Source organism: Hemitrygon akajei, chromosome 5 (assembly GCF_048418815.1).
Source record: "Hemitrygon akajei chromosome 5, sHemAka1.3, whole genome shotgun sequence".
Classification (NCBI taxonomy): Eukaryota; Metazoa; Chordata; class Chondrichthyes; order Myliobatiformes; family Dasyatidae; genus Hemitrygon; species Hemitrygon akajei.
The window spans coordinates 9,680,550-9,698,219 of NC_133128.1; the positions used below are offsets into that span (position 1 = coordinate 9,680,550).

Here is a 17,670-nt window from a genome sequence, read left to right on the forward strand (position 1 = left end):
GATCTGCCATTTCCTCACTTGCAGACCCTAGTCAGTTTAGATTGGCATTAATATCTCCTCCACATGCATCGTCAGCTCAGGTGCACAACAAGGCGGTGTATTTAGCCCCCTGCTCTACTCATTTTACACTTATGACTGTGAGGCCAAGCATAGCTCCAATGCCATATTGAAAGTTGCTGACGACACCACTGTCATTGGCTGAATCAAAGGTGATGACGAATCAGCATACAGGAGGGAGATTGAAAATCTGGCTGAGTGGTGCCATAACACAACCTCTCACTCAATGTTAGCAAGACCAAGGAGCTGGTTATTGAATACACGAGGATGAAACACGAGCCCGTTCTCTTTGGCGGATTAGAGGTGGAGACGGTCAGCAACTTTAAATCCCTGTGTGCTATCATTTCAGAGGATCTGTTCTGGGTACGCACATAAGTGCCATTTAAAAACAAAGCATGGCAGCGCCTCTATTTAGAAGTTTCCAAAGATTCGCCTGTCATCTAAAACTTTGATAAGCTTCTATAGATGTGTGGTGGAGAGTACATTGACTGGTTGCAGCACAGCTTGATATAGAAACCCTAATGCCCTTGAATGGAAAATCCTTCAGAAAGTCATGGATATAGCCCAGTCCACCATGAGTAAAGGCTTCCACCCCAATGAGCACATCGACAAGGAGCTCTGTCACAGGAAATCAGCACCTATTATCAAGGACCTCATGCTCTCTTTTCAGTTTTGCCATTAAGAACGAGGTACAGGAGACTCAGAACTCTCACCTGCAGGTTCAGGATCTATTATTATTCATTACACCATCTGCACTAATTCCACTTCAATAATTAGTAGGATCGTAATGAGAGCTTTTGACACATTGGACTCCTTGAATCAGACTCTGCATACAGCAGTTAAGATATCATGTAGAAGTTGCATAAGACGTTGATGAGGCCGAACCAACTCATTCTTCCCGCACAGTCCTCTATTTTGATTTCATACATGTACCTATCTATGAGTCCCTTAAACATTCCTAATGTTTCTGGATCTCCCACCAACCCTGGCAGCGTGTTCCAAGCATCTACCACTCCCTGTGTAAATAACTTACTTCTGACTACCCTGCATACCTTCCTCCAATCACCTAAAAATTATATCCTCTGATGTTAACCATATCTGTCCTGGAAAAAGACTTTGGCTGTTAACTTGATCTATAGACACCCAGGTTTTATAACATAGAACAGCACACTATATGCCCTTCAGCTCACGATATTGTGCTGATCCATTAGCCTACTCTAAAATTATTCTAACCCTTCCCTTCACGCATCACCCTCCATTATCTTTCCATTTTGAATCTTGTTGATCAGCACTGAGGGGATGAGGACAATCGACAACGAGGTGTAATTGACAACAAGCAGCCAAACATTGCTGTTGCTGTTGTCCAGGTGACGCAAAGCCCGATGAGAGCCAATGAGATTGCATCCACCTTAGACCTGTTGTGGTGGTCGGCAAATGGCAGTGTGTCTGGATATTTGCTCAAGCAGAAGTTCATTCTAGTCATGACAGATCTCTCAAATCACTTCATCACAGTAGATGCTACTGGGCAAAAGATCAAGAACAAGCATTCATTACTTCAGAGTAAGACATTACCTCATTTAACTCAGAGATGAGAACTCTGAGTTGGCAGAAGCAGAAGCAGATGCTTTGAATGTTCTATGGCAGAGGATTTGAAAAACAAAGGAATGAACGGATGCTGATGGGAAATTGGAATTGACAAGGTCTTCTCTGAATTCATCATATTTTTATGTGTTCTCTCTTTTCACTCCCTTCTATAGTGAGAGTGAAGTCACCTCTGAAGGTCGTTGTTTCTTGCCCCTGTTCAACATGTTTATTATGTTACAGTGTGGCTATCAGGAGCTTGGCAGGTAATTGTTTGAACAATATTGTGTAACTGATAAGCATGTGTAGGATGCTGTATAAAAGCCCAACTTATTCTCCAGTCTGGACACAGCCTCTACCGACAGGATGAAGGTTCTTGCTATCCTTAGTGCCTTGCTCGTGGCCTCCAGTGCCGAATACCTCTCAAGATGTGAATTCGCCAACATGGTGAGGAACTCGAGACTAATGAACTTCGGCAGTTTGGCTGACTGTGAGTATCTTCTTTTCTAGCTAACCTGAGAGAAACATTAGTGGTGACATCATAGAAATTAGGTGCCACAGTGCCGTAGCAGTTAGCCTGATGCTATTATAGCTCAGGGCAATCTGGAATTTGCGTTCAATTCCAGTGCAATTCTGTAAGGAGTTACTGTACGTCCTCACCATGGAATTGTGGGCTTCCTCCAGGCAAACCATCTTCCACCCACAGTCCAAAGATGTACCAGGTAGGTTCATTGATCATTGTAAATTGTGTTGTGATTAGATTAGGGCTAATTGGGGCAGTGTAGCTCAAAGAACTTTAAGAGATAACTGTGCTGTATCATTAAATAAGTAGATAAATTAGCCAAATGGTTATCAGTACAGAAAGAGATTAAAGGTTGTAATTGTATCACTTTCGACTACTTCCTCCATAAAATCACCACTCTCTGTGTGAAAAAGATGTCTCTTAGTTTCCTTTTAAATTGTTCCCCTCTCCCCCTAGGCCCATGCCCTCTAGTTTTAGACTCAACTATCCAAGATCCCTCAGTTCGTGGATCATTGCCTCTTTGACATCTATCCGAGGTAAACGGTTCATTTATTTGGGAGCTCAGTAGATGTGGGACCATCATCCTTTATTGAAACAGTTTTGAGCCCTCACGAGAGATTGCTAGAGAGAGAGTGGGGAATGCATGCCCTTTGCTGCAGGAAGGATTTGACCCAGTTTCACATGGATAGGATGTTGCATTGCAGATTAGATGTGCTTGTTTATAGCTAACACCTATGGATCTTCAAAACTGATTTCAATGACGTGAAATGTCCAGGAGGAATTAGTCACACTATGTTGAAAATCAAGTTGATTCCTATTGGTAACAGGTGTGTGTGTGTATATATGTGTAAATCTAAACCAGCATTCTGCATTCTCTTGTGCATCCATGCTTCAAGATGTTTGACCATGGTGGAACACCAGAATCTATGCAAGGAAATTGCAGTGGGTCAGACACCATTTCTTGAATATTTCCACAGTTTACTGTTCATATTTCACATTCTACAATCTGAGATGTTTTGCCTTTACAAGCGATATGATGATATCAGTTTAACATTCATTCTCCCAATGGGAAAATTGACAGCAAGTTAAGCAGCACAGAAGGAGGCTCTTCAGCCCAGCTGGACCATACTGACCAAGCTCTTCATCTGTGCTATCCCCAATTGCCTGCATTTGGCCCATATCCCTTGAAACCATTCCCAACCCTGCACCTGTCAAACTGCATTTTAAATGTTAATATACCTGTCTCAAATGCTCACTCTGGCAGCTCATTCCATTACTGACCACCCTCTGGTAAAACAGTTAAAATACAAGACAGTACAGTACAGGAACAGGCCCTTCAGCCCACGGTGTTGTGCTAAATCAAGTTGCCCCTCAGGTTCTTATTAAATCTCTTCCCTCTCACCATGAACCCATGTCCTGTAGAAGTTGTTTCCTTACCCGGGGAAGTGTCCGTGCACATTCACTTTACCTTTATACGCCTCCATAATATCACCTCTCATTCTCCTGCACTCCAATAAATAAATTCCCAGCCTGCTCAACCTCTCCATGTAACTCAGTCCTTCCAGTGCCAGCATCATGCAAATCCCTGTGCACTCTTCCCAGCCTGATGGTAACTTTCCTAGAGCAGGGCGGCCACAATATTCAAAGTGCAACCTCACCAATGTGTTGTACAGTTGCAGCCTAACATCCCAGCTTCTTTCCTCACTGCCTTGATGGCTGCGTGCCAATGCCTTCTACACCACCCTGTCTACCTGTGTTGTGAGTCTCTGTCTCTACAACCAACATAAGTACTGTAGTGTGTTCCAGATAGTAGGCACCCTCTGGGTGGAAAAGCTACTCCTGAGACCCGCCCTAAACCCCTTCTGTCTTATCACCCTTGATGGATGGTGAGGTTTGTTTTGGAGCACCTTTGAGTAGTACACTAACATAAGTCAGGTCCATCAGAGATCATGAACAAAACGACATTGATTATTCCAACTTACTCCCAACAGGTGCGAGACCTGTTAAATGAATGAAGGTGTCCACCGGGATATCTCTTCCAATTGTTTCCTCCATTTGGATTCTGATGATGATTCCCCGTTCACTGCCTCTGGACTGTGATGCATACGGTGTGTAACGTTTGTTGCCACATGTCAAATCTTTGTTTTGTCCCCAGGGGTGTGCCTGGTCAACTATGAGAGCTCATTCCAAACAAACGCAGTTAGTGATGACAGAAACAGTGCAGGACAAGTCTGGTCTGCAGACTATGGGATTTTTCAGATCAACAGTTATTGGTGGTGCTACGAACCAGGTTTTCCAAATGCTGGGAATGGCTGTAATGTTAATTGCCAAGGTATGTGAACTGTTACATTATTTATTTCATGTTTTCTCTTCCCACATCTGTGCTGAGGAGATGAATTTTGAAACAAATTTTACCCATGCTGCTCATGCGATATACTGAGTGGTATTTGTGTCCAATCACACCTCTTTTATAGGAAGCATCTGGTCCTGATGTCCATCCTCACTTACAAAGCTTGTTTTCATTACAGACACTGACGTGAAAATCTTCCTTGTGTTGTGACGAGGATGACATATGCAATTGTTTCTGATGACATGATAGCGCTGAGGTGACGTTAACTCTGTTTCTCTTCCCACAGTTATGGCCCGACCTGCTGAGTGTTTCTAGTCTTATATGTTTCTCTTTGCATTTTCATGGGTTCCATGAGTCTTTGGTGAGCCACTGTCTTTCTGCTTCCTGCTGCAACCTGAAATTGTGCCTTGCTTATTTGAGACTTCCCACACAGATGGGTTCCTGTTCCATCAGATAACATTGATGCATGGCACAGTGGCACCATGTATGAAGCCCCTGCCTCCCAGCCCGAGAGACCCGGCTTCAATCCTAACCCCCAGAGCTGTCAGTGTACAGTTCGGTTGGTTAATCGGTTGCTGCGAAGTGACCCTCAGCCAGGTGTATGGGGGGAGAGTCAGTGTGGTGTTGATGGATATGAAAGCTAGGATGGTTACAGGGAAATAGTTGGTGGAATGGCCTTCCTCAAAAAGTCGATTAGACTCTAAAGGGTCAAAAGATTCCCATTTATATATAGAATAGAGTAAATCTCTGATTATCTAGTGTGCCTGAAACTTTGTTCACACTTGGCTGTACAATTGTATCTTATTTCTATTGACACACAGACACACTCTTAGTTCACCTTGGATGTTATGTTTAAGATTATAATAAAAGACTGTTAATTGGGAAATTGATTTATTATTTCATATCTATCGAGGTATCATGAAAAAGTCTGTTTTGCTTGTCATCCATATGGATCACTTAATCACGTCAGTACATCGTACAGCCAAATGCCGAATAACTTGTTACAGCCACAGAGAAGCTGCAGTGCGGGCAGACAAGAAGGTGCAAGACCATAAAGAAGTTGACTGTGAGATCAGGTGTCTGTCGTATTGTTCCAGGGGACTGTTCAATAGTCTTATCACAACAGAATAGAAGTTCTAGAGGAAACATGGAAACTGGGGTCCCCATGAACGGAAAGGGTTGTAAGCTGAGCCATCAGGATATTTGAACAGCAGGGCAATGGAGTTTACCATAATGGTAAACATTTCTAACTTTGGAGTAAATCATAGCTGAGCTTTGAGTGTTGATTCTTTTCTTCCTTTTATTGTTTCAGATTTGTTCAATGTGCAAACAGCCATAAATTGTGCAGCAGTTGTAGCAGAACAGCAAGGATTGGAGGCCTGGTATGTTGAAACTTCCAACAACTTCTTTTCTGGCATGCAATATCAAAATAATTCTTGAAAGATCACTTCTAATGCCTCCATAATCTCTTCAGCTATGTCATGCAGCATCCTGGTCTATAGTCCATCTGGTCCAGGAGACTTATTCACCTTCAGATCTTTCAGCTTCCCAAGCACCTTCATGTTCATAATAGCAACTGCACTGTCTTTTGTCCCATGACACTCATGAATTGCCGGTGAATACTAACTCAGTTCATCCACTATTTGTTCCCCATTTGTTCCCCTATTTGTTCCCCACATATTGTGTAATGAACAGGATTTGATAAGCGATCTTGAAGTAAAGGAGCCATTAGGAGGTAGTGACCATAATATGATAAGTTTTTATCTGCAATTTGAGAAGGATAAGGGCAGATCGGAGATGTCAGTGTTGCAGTTGAACAAAGGAGACTGTGGAGCCATGAGGGAGGAGCTGGCCAAAGTTAACTGGACGGATATTCTAGCAGAAAAGACAGTGGAACAGCAATGGCAAGTATTCTTGGGAATAATGCACAAGGTGCAAAATCAGTTTATCCCCCGGAGAAGGAAGAATTAAAAGGGGGGAAGTTTGACAGAGCTAAGGTGAGTGGGAGGACAGATGATTGGGAAATTTTTAAGGAACAACATAACTTAACTAAAAAGGCAATACGGGGAGAAAAAATGAGGTATGAATGCAAGCTAGCCAGGAATATAAAGGAGGATAGCAAAGGCTTTTTTAGGTATGTGAAGAGAAAGAAGATAGTTAAGAACAATGTTGGGCCCTTGAAGAATGAATTGGGTGAAATTGTTATGGGAAACAGAGAAATGGCAGAAAAATTTAATAAGTACTTTAGATCTGTCTTCACTAGGGAAGACACAAGCAATCTCCCAGATGTATGGATGGGCCAAGGACATAGGGTAACAGAGGAAATGAAACAGATTGACATTAGGAAGGAAATGGTGATGAGTAGACTGATGGGACTGAAGGCTGACAAATCCCTAGGTCCAGATGGTCTGCATCCTAGGGTACTAAAGGAGGTGGCTCTGGAAATTGCGAATGCATTGGTAATCATTTTCCAATGTTCCTTAGATTCAGGATCAGTCCCTGAGGTTTGGAGAATGGCTAACGTTATCCCACTTTTTAAGAAAGGAGAGAGGGAGAAAACAGAGAACTATCATCCTGTCAGCCTAACATCAGTAGTGGGGAAGATGCTAGAGTCCATTATTAAAGATGAAATAGTGGCATATCTAGATAGCAGTGAGAGGATTGGACTGAGCCAGCATGGATTTACCAAGGGCAAATCATGCTTGACTAATCTATTGGAGTTTTTCGAGGATGTAACCGGGAAGTTAGACAAGGGAGATCCAGTGGATGTAGTGTACCTTGATTTTCAGAAGGCATTTGATAAGGTCCCACATAGGAGATTGGTGGGTAAAATCAGAGCTCAAGGCATTGGGGGGAAGATATTGACATGGATAGAAAACTGGTTGGCAGATAGAAAGCAAAGGGTAGCGGTGAATGGGTGTTTCTCGGAATGGCAGGTGGTGACTAGTGGGGTGCAACAGGGCTCGGTATTGTGACCACAGCTGTTTATGATTTACATCAACGATTTAGATGAAGGCATTGAGAATAACATCAGCAAGTTTGCTGATGATACTAAACTGGGTGGCAGTGTGACATGTGATGAGGATGTTAGGAGAATTCAGGGTGACTTGGATAGGCTGGGTGAGTGGGCAGATACTTGGCAAATGATATTTAATGTGAATAAGTGTGAGGTTATCGACTTTGGGAGTAAGAACAGGAAGACAGATTATTATCTGAATGGTGTAGAGTTAGGTAAGGGAGAAATACAAAGAGATCTAGGAGTCCTTGTTCATTAGTCACTGAAGGTGAATGAGCAAGTGCAGCAGGCAGTGAAGAAGGCTAATGGAATGTTGGCCTTTATTACAAAGGGAATTGAGTACAAGAGCAAGGAAATCCTTTTGCATTTGTACAGGACCCTGGTGAGACCGCACCTGGAGTATTGTGTACAGTTTTGGTCTCCAGGGTTAAGGAAGGACATCCTGGCTGTAGAGGAAGTGCAGCGTAGATTCACAAGGTTAATTCCTGGGATGTCCGGACTGTCTTACGCAGAGAGGTTAGAGAGACTGGTCTTGTACACGCTGGAATTTAGGAGATTGAGAGGGGATCTGATTGCAACATATAAGATTATTAAGGGATTGGACAAGATAGAGGCAGGAAATATGTTCCAGATGCTGGGAGAGTCCAGTACCAGAGGACATGGTTTGAGAATAAGGGGGAGGTCATTTAGGACAGAGTTAAGGAAAAACTTCTTCTCCCAGAGAGTTGTGGGGGTGTGGAATGCCTCGGAAGGCAGTGAAAGGCCAATTCTCTGGATGCTTTCAAGAAGGAGCTAGATAGGTATCTTATGGATAGGGGAATCAAGGGATATGGGGACAAGGCAGGAACTGGGTATTGATAGTAGATGATCAGTCATGATCTCAGAATGGCGGTGCAGGCTCGAAGGGCCGAATGGTCTACTTCTGCACCTATTGTCTATTACTACATCTGCAGCATCATTTTCTGGCAGTCCGATATCCTCTTGCCTCTCTTTTACTCTTTAAATATCTGGGGAAAATTTGGCATCTACTTCTGAATTATTTATGAGTTTACCTTTATATATCACTCTTTCTCCCCATATTGATTGTTTTCAGTTGCCTTCTGTGGGTTTGAAAAGTTCTCCAATCTTCCATCCTCCTGCTAAGTTTTGCAACATTGTATGCCTGCTCAATTGCATTATGCCGTTTTTGTCGGCCTTGGTTACTTCATCTTCCATAAGACCATAAGACATAGGAGCAGAATTAACCTACATGTTCCACGTTAATTCCAGAAACACATGCCTTTGCTGCCCTACCACCACTCTTACTAGAGACTCAATTCCAATCAACTTTAGCGATCCACTCTCTCATGTCTTCATAACTACCTTGATTCACCTGTAATACTATTTCATCCAATTTTAGCTTATGCTTCTCAATCTCATAGGGTGAAATCCATCATATTATAATCACTGTTTCCTTTGGGTTCCTTTATCTTCATCTCCCGGATCAAATCTGTTTGATCACACAACACCAAGTCTATTATTGCCTTTTCCCACGTGCGATCAACCTCAGGCTGATCTAAAAAGCCATTCATATGCATTCTACAAATCCCATCTCTCGGGATCCAATAGCAACCTAGCTTTTCCAGCCTATCTGAATCTTGAAGTCCCCATGATCACTGTAACACCAGCTTTCTTACATGCCTTTTCTATCTCGTTATAGCTCCACAACTGGCTACTGTCTAGAAGTCTGCTTATTACTCCCAGCAGGGTCTTTTTACCCTTGCAATTTGATTTTGCTTCTTTCTTGCTGTGGATTTGTTTTCATCTTTTACCAGCAGAGTCATTCCCACCAGCTCTGCCCACTTTCCTGTCCTTTCGATACAATGTGTATCTTTGGATGTTTAGCTCCCAGCTGTGATCTTCTTTCAACCACAAACCTATGGTGACCAATGTCCGACTCCCAATTTGTAATTGCGATATAAACTCATCAACCTTGCTCCATGTACGGTGCAGCATCAGTACTGTATTCACCACTGCTCTACTCAAATTTGTCTCCATGTTGCCTGAAGTTTATTTCTTAGCCCTTTCTGAACCAGATCTTACTTTTTATGCAGAATCAGAATCAGGTTTATTATCACCGGCATGTGATGTGAAATGTGTTAACTTAGCAGCAGCAGTTCAATGCAATACATAATCTAGGAGAGAGAGAGGGAGAGAGGGAGAGAGGGAGAGAATAAATAAATTAAAACATGATAAATAAACAAGTGGATCAATTACGTGTATTGAATAGATTATTAAAAATGTGCAGAAACAAAACTACTGTATATTGAAAAAGTAAGTTAGTGTCCAAAGCTTCAAAGTCCATTTAGGAATCAGATGGCAGAGGGGAAGAAGCTGTTCCTGAATTCCTGAGTGTGTGCCTTCAGGCTTCTATATCTCCTACCTGATGGTAACAGTGAGAAAAGTGCATGCTCTGGGTGCTGGAGGTCTTTAATAATGGACACTGTCTTTCTGAGACACCACTTTCTGAAGATATCCTGGGTAATTTGTAGGCTAGTGCCCAAGATGGAGCTGACTAGATTTACAACCTTCTGCAGCTTCTTTCAGTCCTGTGCAGTAACCCCTCTATACCAGACAGTGATGCAGCCTGTCAGAATTCTCTCCACGGTACAACTATTTTTTTGAGTGTATTTGTTGGCATGCCAAATCGCTTCAAACTCCTAATAAAGTATAGCCGCTGTCTTGCCTTCTTTATGACTACATCAATATGTTAGGACCAGGTTAGATCTTCAGAGATCTTGACACTCAGGAACCTGAAGCTGCTCACTCTGTCCACTTCTGCAGGAGGCATCTCTAATCTCACCTGAGTTCTCTTTTCCTTTTATGTTATCTTTACTTTCCCAGTCTGTTGAACCCACACCACCGCTACCATTTCATTTGAAGTCTATCCACAGCACTTGTTACACGATTCCCCAGGGCCCTGGCCCCACGATGGGTCTGGTGGAGCCTGTTCTATTGGAACTGCTCCCTCCTTCCCCAATACTGGTGCTAGTACCCACAAATTCAAACCCACATCTCTCACATTGATTGTTCAGCCATGTATAGAACACTTCAACATACATGCGTTTCAGATAGCAACTCAGTGATCTCAAGCTGCTCAAATATCTTCAACTGAAACTCTCTCCTTGTTCTACCTGTGTACTCAATACACACACACACCACAGTATCTGGTTCTTTGCTCTTCCCTCTCCAAATTTCTGTATTGGCCAGATGAAGTGTTAGACAACAGAGTCAAAAACCTGCAGTCCCTTCAGTCTCTGATTGTTCCTTTCACTCGTGTTTTTCAGGTACGGCTGGTTGAACAACTGCAGGGGAAGGTCAATTCAGCATTTTGTCGAGGGCTGCTGATTGAAATGAAAATACTTCTGCCATCTCTTCCCAACCCTGTGTATGTCCCTGTTAGTAGTTGGCTCTGTATGGCTGAGACCACTGCAACGCCAGATATGCAGGGACCAGCTCTTGTTCACAGCTTAATAAAATAAATGCAAGCAAATATCAAAACTCAATCCTGTCATTCTCTTTGATTAACTGCTAAGACAACAGACTGCAGAAGGGTTGCTTCTGGGAGTGGAGCTGTTTAATCACTGGCTCAGGAAACAGAAAGATAATTGAAGTTGGTAATTGGCAATAGGTTTATTATTGTCACATGTACTGAAGTGAAAAACATGTTTTTGCCATCCATGCAGATCATTTCAGAAAACATGGACACTGAGGTAGTACCTGGGCAAAAGCAGTTAACAGAACTCAGAACACAAGTTTAAGTTACAGAGAAAGTGCAGAGTAGGTAGATCATAAGGTGCGAAGTTCACAAGGTGTTGTTAGAGATATCCAGAGTCCATCTTTCTCATGTAAGATGTCCATTTAGTCATCTTACAGTAGATGGATAGGAACTGTCCTTAAACCTGGTGAGCTTTTGTATCTTCTGCTCGCTGGAAAGGGGGAGAGGAGAGATTGTCCACATTGGGAGGTGTCTTTTGTTATATTGGCTGCTTTACGGAAGTAGTGGGAAGCATAGACAGAGTCCATGGAGGGGAGGTTTTCCTGATGGACTGAATGGGTAGACTAGCTGATATACTAAGCTGTGAAGCATCCAGATGGGATGGTTTTTATAACACACCTGTAAAAATTGGTATGGGTCAATGGGGACTTGCCAGATTTACTCTGTGTTCCGAGGAGCTAGAGGCACTGATGTGCATTCTTGTCCACAGCATCAACACGTTTGGAGCAGGACAAGATATTGGTGATAGCTGCATGTGCAGCCACTACAGTAAAAAATGAATATAAAGTATGGAAGGGTATCGATAATTACTTAGAATGGGCATATAATTCAAACAGGATCTTCTGTGTGACTACAGAGAGTGAGATGTGGTCTATCTGGTGATCACTAACAATTTCAGGTAGTTGGTTAGATAGATAGATAGATAGATACCAATAGAGTTGCCTGTCTGAAAGTAAATAAGTAACCTACACCAGATAGACTACACCATCTGGTCCAGTTGATTTAGTACTGAAGAAGCAGGGAGTCTGCAGAAGGACCCAGACAGATTAGGAGAATGGGCAAAGAAGTGGCAGATGGAATATAGTGTGGGGAAGTGGTTATGGTCATGCATTTTAGTAGAAGGAATAAAGGCATAGACTATTTCTAAACGGAGAAAATTCAAAAATTCGAGGATCAAAGGGACTTAGGAGTCCTTGTGCATGATACCGGAAAATTTAACTTGTAGGTTGAGTTGGTGTTAAGGAAGGTAAATGCAAGGTTAGCATTCATTTTGGGAGGATGAAAATATATGAGCAAGGATGTAATGCTGAGGCTTTATAAGGCATTGATCAGATGGCACAGAATATTGTGAGCAGTTTTGGACCCCTTATAGACAATAGACAATAGGTGCAGAAGTAGACCATTCGGCCCTTCGAGCCTGCACCGCCATTTTGAGATCATGGCTGATCAATTACTATCAATACCCGGTTCCTGCCTTGTCCCCATATCCCTTGATTCCCCTATCCATAAGATACCTATCTAGCTCCTTCTTGAAAGCATCCAGAGAATTGGCCTCCACTACCTTCCGAGGCAGTGCATTCCAGACCCCCACAACTCTCTGGGAGAAGAAGTTTTTCCTTAACTCTGTCCTAAATGACCTCCCCCTTATTCTCAAACCATGCCCTCTGGTACTGGACTCTCCCAGCATCTGGAACATATTTCCTGCCTCTATCTTGTCCAATCCCTTAATAATCTTATATGTTTCAATCAGATCCCCTCTCAATCTCCTTAATTCCAGTGTGTACAAGCTCAGTCTCTCTAACCTCTCTGTGTAAGACAGTCCAGACATCCCAGGAATTAACCTCGTGAATCTGCGCTGCACTTCCTCTACAGCCAGGATGTCCTTCCTTAACCTTGGAGACCAAAACTGTACACAATACTCCAGGTGTGGTCTCACCAGGGCTCTGTACAAATGCAAGAGGATTTCCTTGCTCTTGTACTCAATTCCCTTTGTAATAAAGGCCAACATTCCATTAGCCTTCTTCACTGCCTGCTGCACTTGCTCATTCACCTTCAGCGACTAATGAACAAGGACTCCGAGATCTCTTTGTATTTCTCCCTTACCCAACTCTACACCATTCAGATAATAATCTGCCTTCCTGTTCTTACTCCCAAAGTGGATAACCTCACACTTATTCACATTAAACGCCATCTGCCAAGTATCTGCCCACTCACCCAGCCTATCCAAGTCACCCTGAATTCTCCTAACATCCTCATCACATGTCACACTGCCACCCAGCTTAGTATCATCAGCAAATTTGCTGATGTTATTTTCTATGCCTTCATCCAAATCGTTAACGTAAATGGTAAACAGCTGTGGTCCCAATACCGAGCCCTGTGGCACCCCACTAGTCACCACCTGCCATTCCGAGAAACACCCATTCACCGCTACCCTTTGCTTTCTATCTGCCAACCAGTTTTCTATCCATGTCAGTGCCTTCCCCCCGATGCCCTGAGCTTTGATTTTACCCACCAATCTCCTATGTGGGACCTTATCAAATGCCTTCTGAAAATCGAGGTACACTACATCCACTGGATCTCCCCCGTCTAACTTCTTGGTTACATCCTCGAAAAACTCCAACAGATTAGTCAAGCATGATTTACCCTTGGTAAATCCATGCTGGCTCGGCCCAATCCTATCACTGTTATCTAGATATGCCACTATTTCATCCTTAATAATTGACTCTAGCATCTTTCCCACCACCGATGTCAGTCTGACAGGTCGATAGTTCTCTGTTTTCTCCCTCCCTCCTTTCTTAAAAAGTGGGATAACATTAGCCATTCTCCAATCCTCAGGGACTGATCCTGAATCTAAGGAACATTGGAAAATGATTACCAATGCATCCGCAATTTCCAGGGCCACCTCCTTTAGTACCCTAGGGTGCAGACCATCTGGACCTGGGGATTTGTCAGCTTTCAGTCCCATCAGTCTTCTCATCACCGTTTCCTTCCGAATGTCAATCTGTTTCATTTCCTCTGTTACCCTATGTCCTTGGCCCATCCATACATCTGGGAGATTGCTTGTGTCTTCCTTAGTGAAAACAGATCTAAAGTACTCATTAAATTCTTCTGCCATTTCTCTGTTTCCCAAAACAATTTCACCCAATTCATTCTTCAAAGGCCTAACGTTGTTCTTAACTATCTTCTTTCTCTTCACACATCTAAAAAAGCTTTTGCTATCTTCCTTTATATTCCTGGCTAGCTTGCATTCGTACCTCATTTTTTTCTCCCCGTATTGTCTTTTTAGTTAAGTTCTGTTGTTCCTTAAACACTTCCCAATCATCTTTCCTCCCACTCACCTTAGCTCTGTCATATTTCATTTTTTTTAATGCTATGCAATCTCTGACTTCCTTTGTCAACCACTGTGGCCACTTTCCCCCCTTTGAATCCTTCCTTCTCTGGGGGATGAACTGATTTTGCACCTTGTGCATTATTCCCAAGAATACCTGCCATTGCTGTTCCACTGTCTTTTCTGCTAGGCTATCCGTCCAGTCAACTTTGGCCAACTCCTCCCTCATTGCTCCAGTTTCCCCTGTTCATCTGCAACACTGACACCTCCGAGCTGCCCTTATCCTTCTCAAATTGCAGATAAAAGCTTATCATATTGTGATCACTACCTCCTAATGGCTCCTTTACTGCGAGATCGCTTATCAAATCCTGTTCATTACATAACACTAAATCCAGAATAGTCTTGTCCCTGGTCGGCTCTCGTACAAGCTGTTCCAAGAATGCATCCCGTAGGCTCTCTACAAACTCCCTATCCTGTGGTCCAGCACCAACCTGATTCTCCCAGTTCACCTGCATGTTGAAATCCCCCATAACTACTGCGACATTACCTTTGCCACATGCCAATGTTAACTCCCTATTCAACTTGCACCCGATATCCATGTTACTGTTTGGTGGCCTGTAGACAACACCCATTTGGGTCCTTTTGCCCTTACTGTTCCTCAGTTCTATCCACACAGACTCTACTTCTCCTGACCCTATGTCCTCCCTTGCAAAGGACTGAATCTCATTCAGGGCCACCCCACCCCCTCTGCCCACATTTCTGTCCCTACGATGGCACGTATACCCTTGTACATTCATTTCCCAGGTCTGATCTCCCTGCAGCCATGTCTCCGTTATCCCAACAATATCATAGTTACCCATTCGTACCTGGGCTTCAAGCTCATCCGCCTTATTTCTGACACTTCGTGCATTCAGATATAGAATTTTTAGCCCATTTCTCCTCTCTCTGTTTGAATCGCTGCCTATTGTGCTTAACCCAGCTCCCTGAACTCCCATCGGGCTATATGCCTGATGCACCATCAATAACTCACGCTGAGACTTAGGAAACGAGATATCGGCTTTTATTGACTGGAAGAATAAACAACACTACATCCTGGGGAAAATGAGGGAGAGCAGCAGCCCACAGTCGCCTTTATACAGGGGTCTGTGGGAGGAGCCACAGGAGCAGTCAGCAGGGTCTGTGGGAGGAGCCACAGGAGCAGTCAGCAGGGTCTGTGGGAGGAGCCACAGGAGCAGTCAGACAGGTATATCTAGTTCACCACAATGCCCCTAGAATTTTGTTGACCTTCCTAAATTTACTTATTCTTTCAACACATTTAACTCCATGTTCCATCAGACCATCCCTCTGTACATGAGTCCTCCTTATCACTTGTTCCGCCCCACCTTCCTCTACTATCCACTTAATATTCTGGAACCGTGTAGTCCCCACCTGTCCTTTATTCTTCCTCTCGCTATCCTCTCTCACATTCTGGATCCCCGCCCCCTGCAAATTTAGTTTAAACCCCCCCAAGAAGCACTAACAAACTTCCCTGCAAGAATGCTAGTACCGCTCCAGTTCAGGTGTAAACCGTCCCTTCGGAACAGATCCCACCTTCCCTGGAACAAAGCCCAATTATCTACAAACCTGAAGTCCTCCCTCCTGCACCATCCTCTCAGCCACGTATTAATCTTTATAATCTTTCTGTTCCTTCCCTCACTCGCACGTGGCACAGGTAGCAATCCTGAGATTGTTACCCTGGAGGTCCTGCTCTTCAGCTTCGCACCTAACTCCCTGAACTCCCTACGCAGGACCCCCTCACTCATCCTGCCCACGTCATTGGTCCCTACATGGACCACAACATCTGGATTCTTGCCCTCCCTCTCGAGAATATCCTGCACCCGATCTGAGATGTCTCGGACCCCGGCACCAGGGAAGCAACATACCATCCGAGACTCCCGATCTTCCCCACAAAATCTCCTATCTGCCCCCCGACTATAGAATTCCCTATCAATACCGCTCTCTTCTCTTCCCTCCTCCCCTTCCTAGTCAAGGGTCCAACCTCAGTGCCAGAGACAGGACCACTGCAACTTGTTCCTGGTAGGTCATCCCCACCATCAGTATCCAAAACGGTATACTTATTTTTGATGGGAACGGCCACAGGGGTGCTCTTCTCTCTCTGTCTGTTCCCCCTGCCTCTCTTGACTGTCACCCATTTGCCTACCTCCTGTTTTTTCGGTGTGACTGCCTCCCAATAACTCTTATCTATCTCTGCCTCTGCCTCCCGAATGATCCGTAGTTCATCCAGCTCCTGCTCCAATTCCCTAACTCGGTCTGATAGGAGCTGCAGCTGGATGCACCTATTGCAGGTGTGGTCATCAGGAACAACTGTGTTGACCCTGACCTCCCACATACTGCATACGGAGCACACCACTGCTCTAACCATCTCCCCCATTACCTGATCCTAGATTAGACTTGCCGAAGTCCTCTTGCGCTGAAGCCCGCTGAGCCAAAGCCCAGCACTCTGCTCCTGTGCACTCTGCTGCCCGCACCGACGCTGCCCGCTCCTGAAAGTGGGTCACTTTTTAAAGCCCGCGCTCGCCGCTGACATCACCCGTGCTTGCGCAGCTTTACCTTCCTCCTCAGGTACTCTCCAGGTAGGTCCGAGGGTCTCGGCCTACCTACAACGGCTGATCCTCTGATCTCCAGTCGTAAAAAGATTGAGAAAAGATATGCTAGCATTGTAGAGGTTCCAGAGGAGGTTCATGAGAATGATTCTGGGAATTAAAGCATAAACGGATGATGAGTGTTTGATCGCTCTGGGCCTGTACTTGCTGGAGTTTAGAAGAATGAGGGAGGGATCCATTGAAATCTATCGAATATTGAAGGGTCTGAATAGATTGGATATGGGGCGGATGTTTCTTATAGTGGGTGAGTCTTGGCCCAGAGGTCTCAACCACTGACTAGAGGGATGCCTATTTTAAACAGAGATAAGGAGGAATTTCTTTAGCCAGAGGGTAGTGAATCTGTGGAATTGATTGCCACAGGTGGCTTGGAGGCCATGTCATTGAATATATTTAAAATGGAGGTTGATAGGTCCTTGATTAGTTAGGGCACCAAAGGTTAAGGGAAGAATGGGGTTGAGATGGATAATAAATCAGCCTCGATGGAACGGCAAGCAGACCCAATGGGCTGAGTGGCTGAAATCTGCTCCTATGTCTTATGGTCTGTGGAAGACCACAGTGTGAACAACACAGATGCATTTTGCAAGAAAAGGGAAATTAAAGGTAAGAACTGTATG

At 44.0% G+C, this 17,670-nt stretch overlaps 1 protein-coding gene across 1 annotated transcript; it reads left to right on the forward strand.

Annotated features, from left to right (window-relative positions):
* Positions 1 to 1,969: 1,969 nt before the first annotated feature.
* On the forward strand, positions 1,970 to 11,072 carry LOC140727269 (lysozyme C-1/C-2-like). The gene is made up of 4 exons (XM_073044530.1): positions 1,970 to 2,128; positions 4,317 to 4,493; positions 5,824 to 5,893; positions 10,854 to 11,072. Exons 1-4 carry the CDS (start codon positions 2,005 to 2,007, stop codon positions 10,912 to 10,914), a joined length of 432 nt encoding a protein of 143 aa, XP_072900631.1. The 5' UTR covers positions 1,970 to 2,004; the 3' UTR covers positions 10,915 to 11,072.
* Positions 11,073 to 17,670: the final 6,598 nt, after the last annotated feature.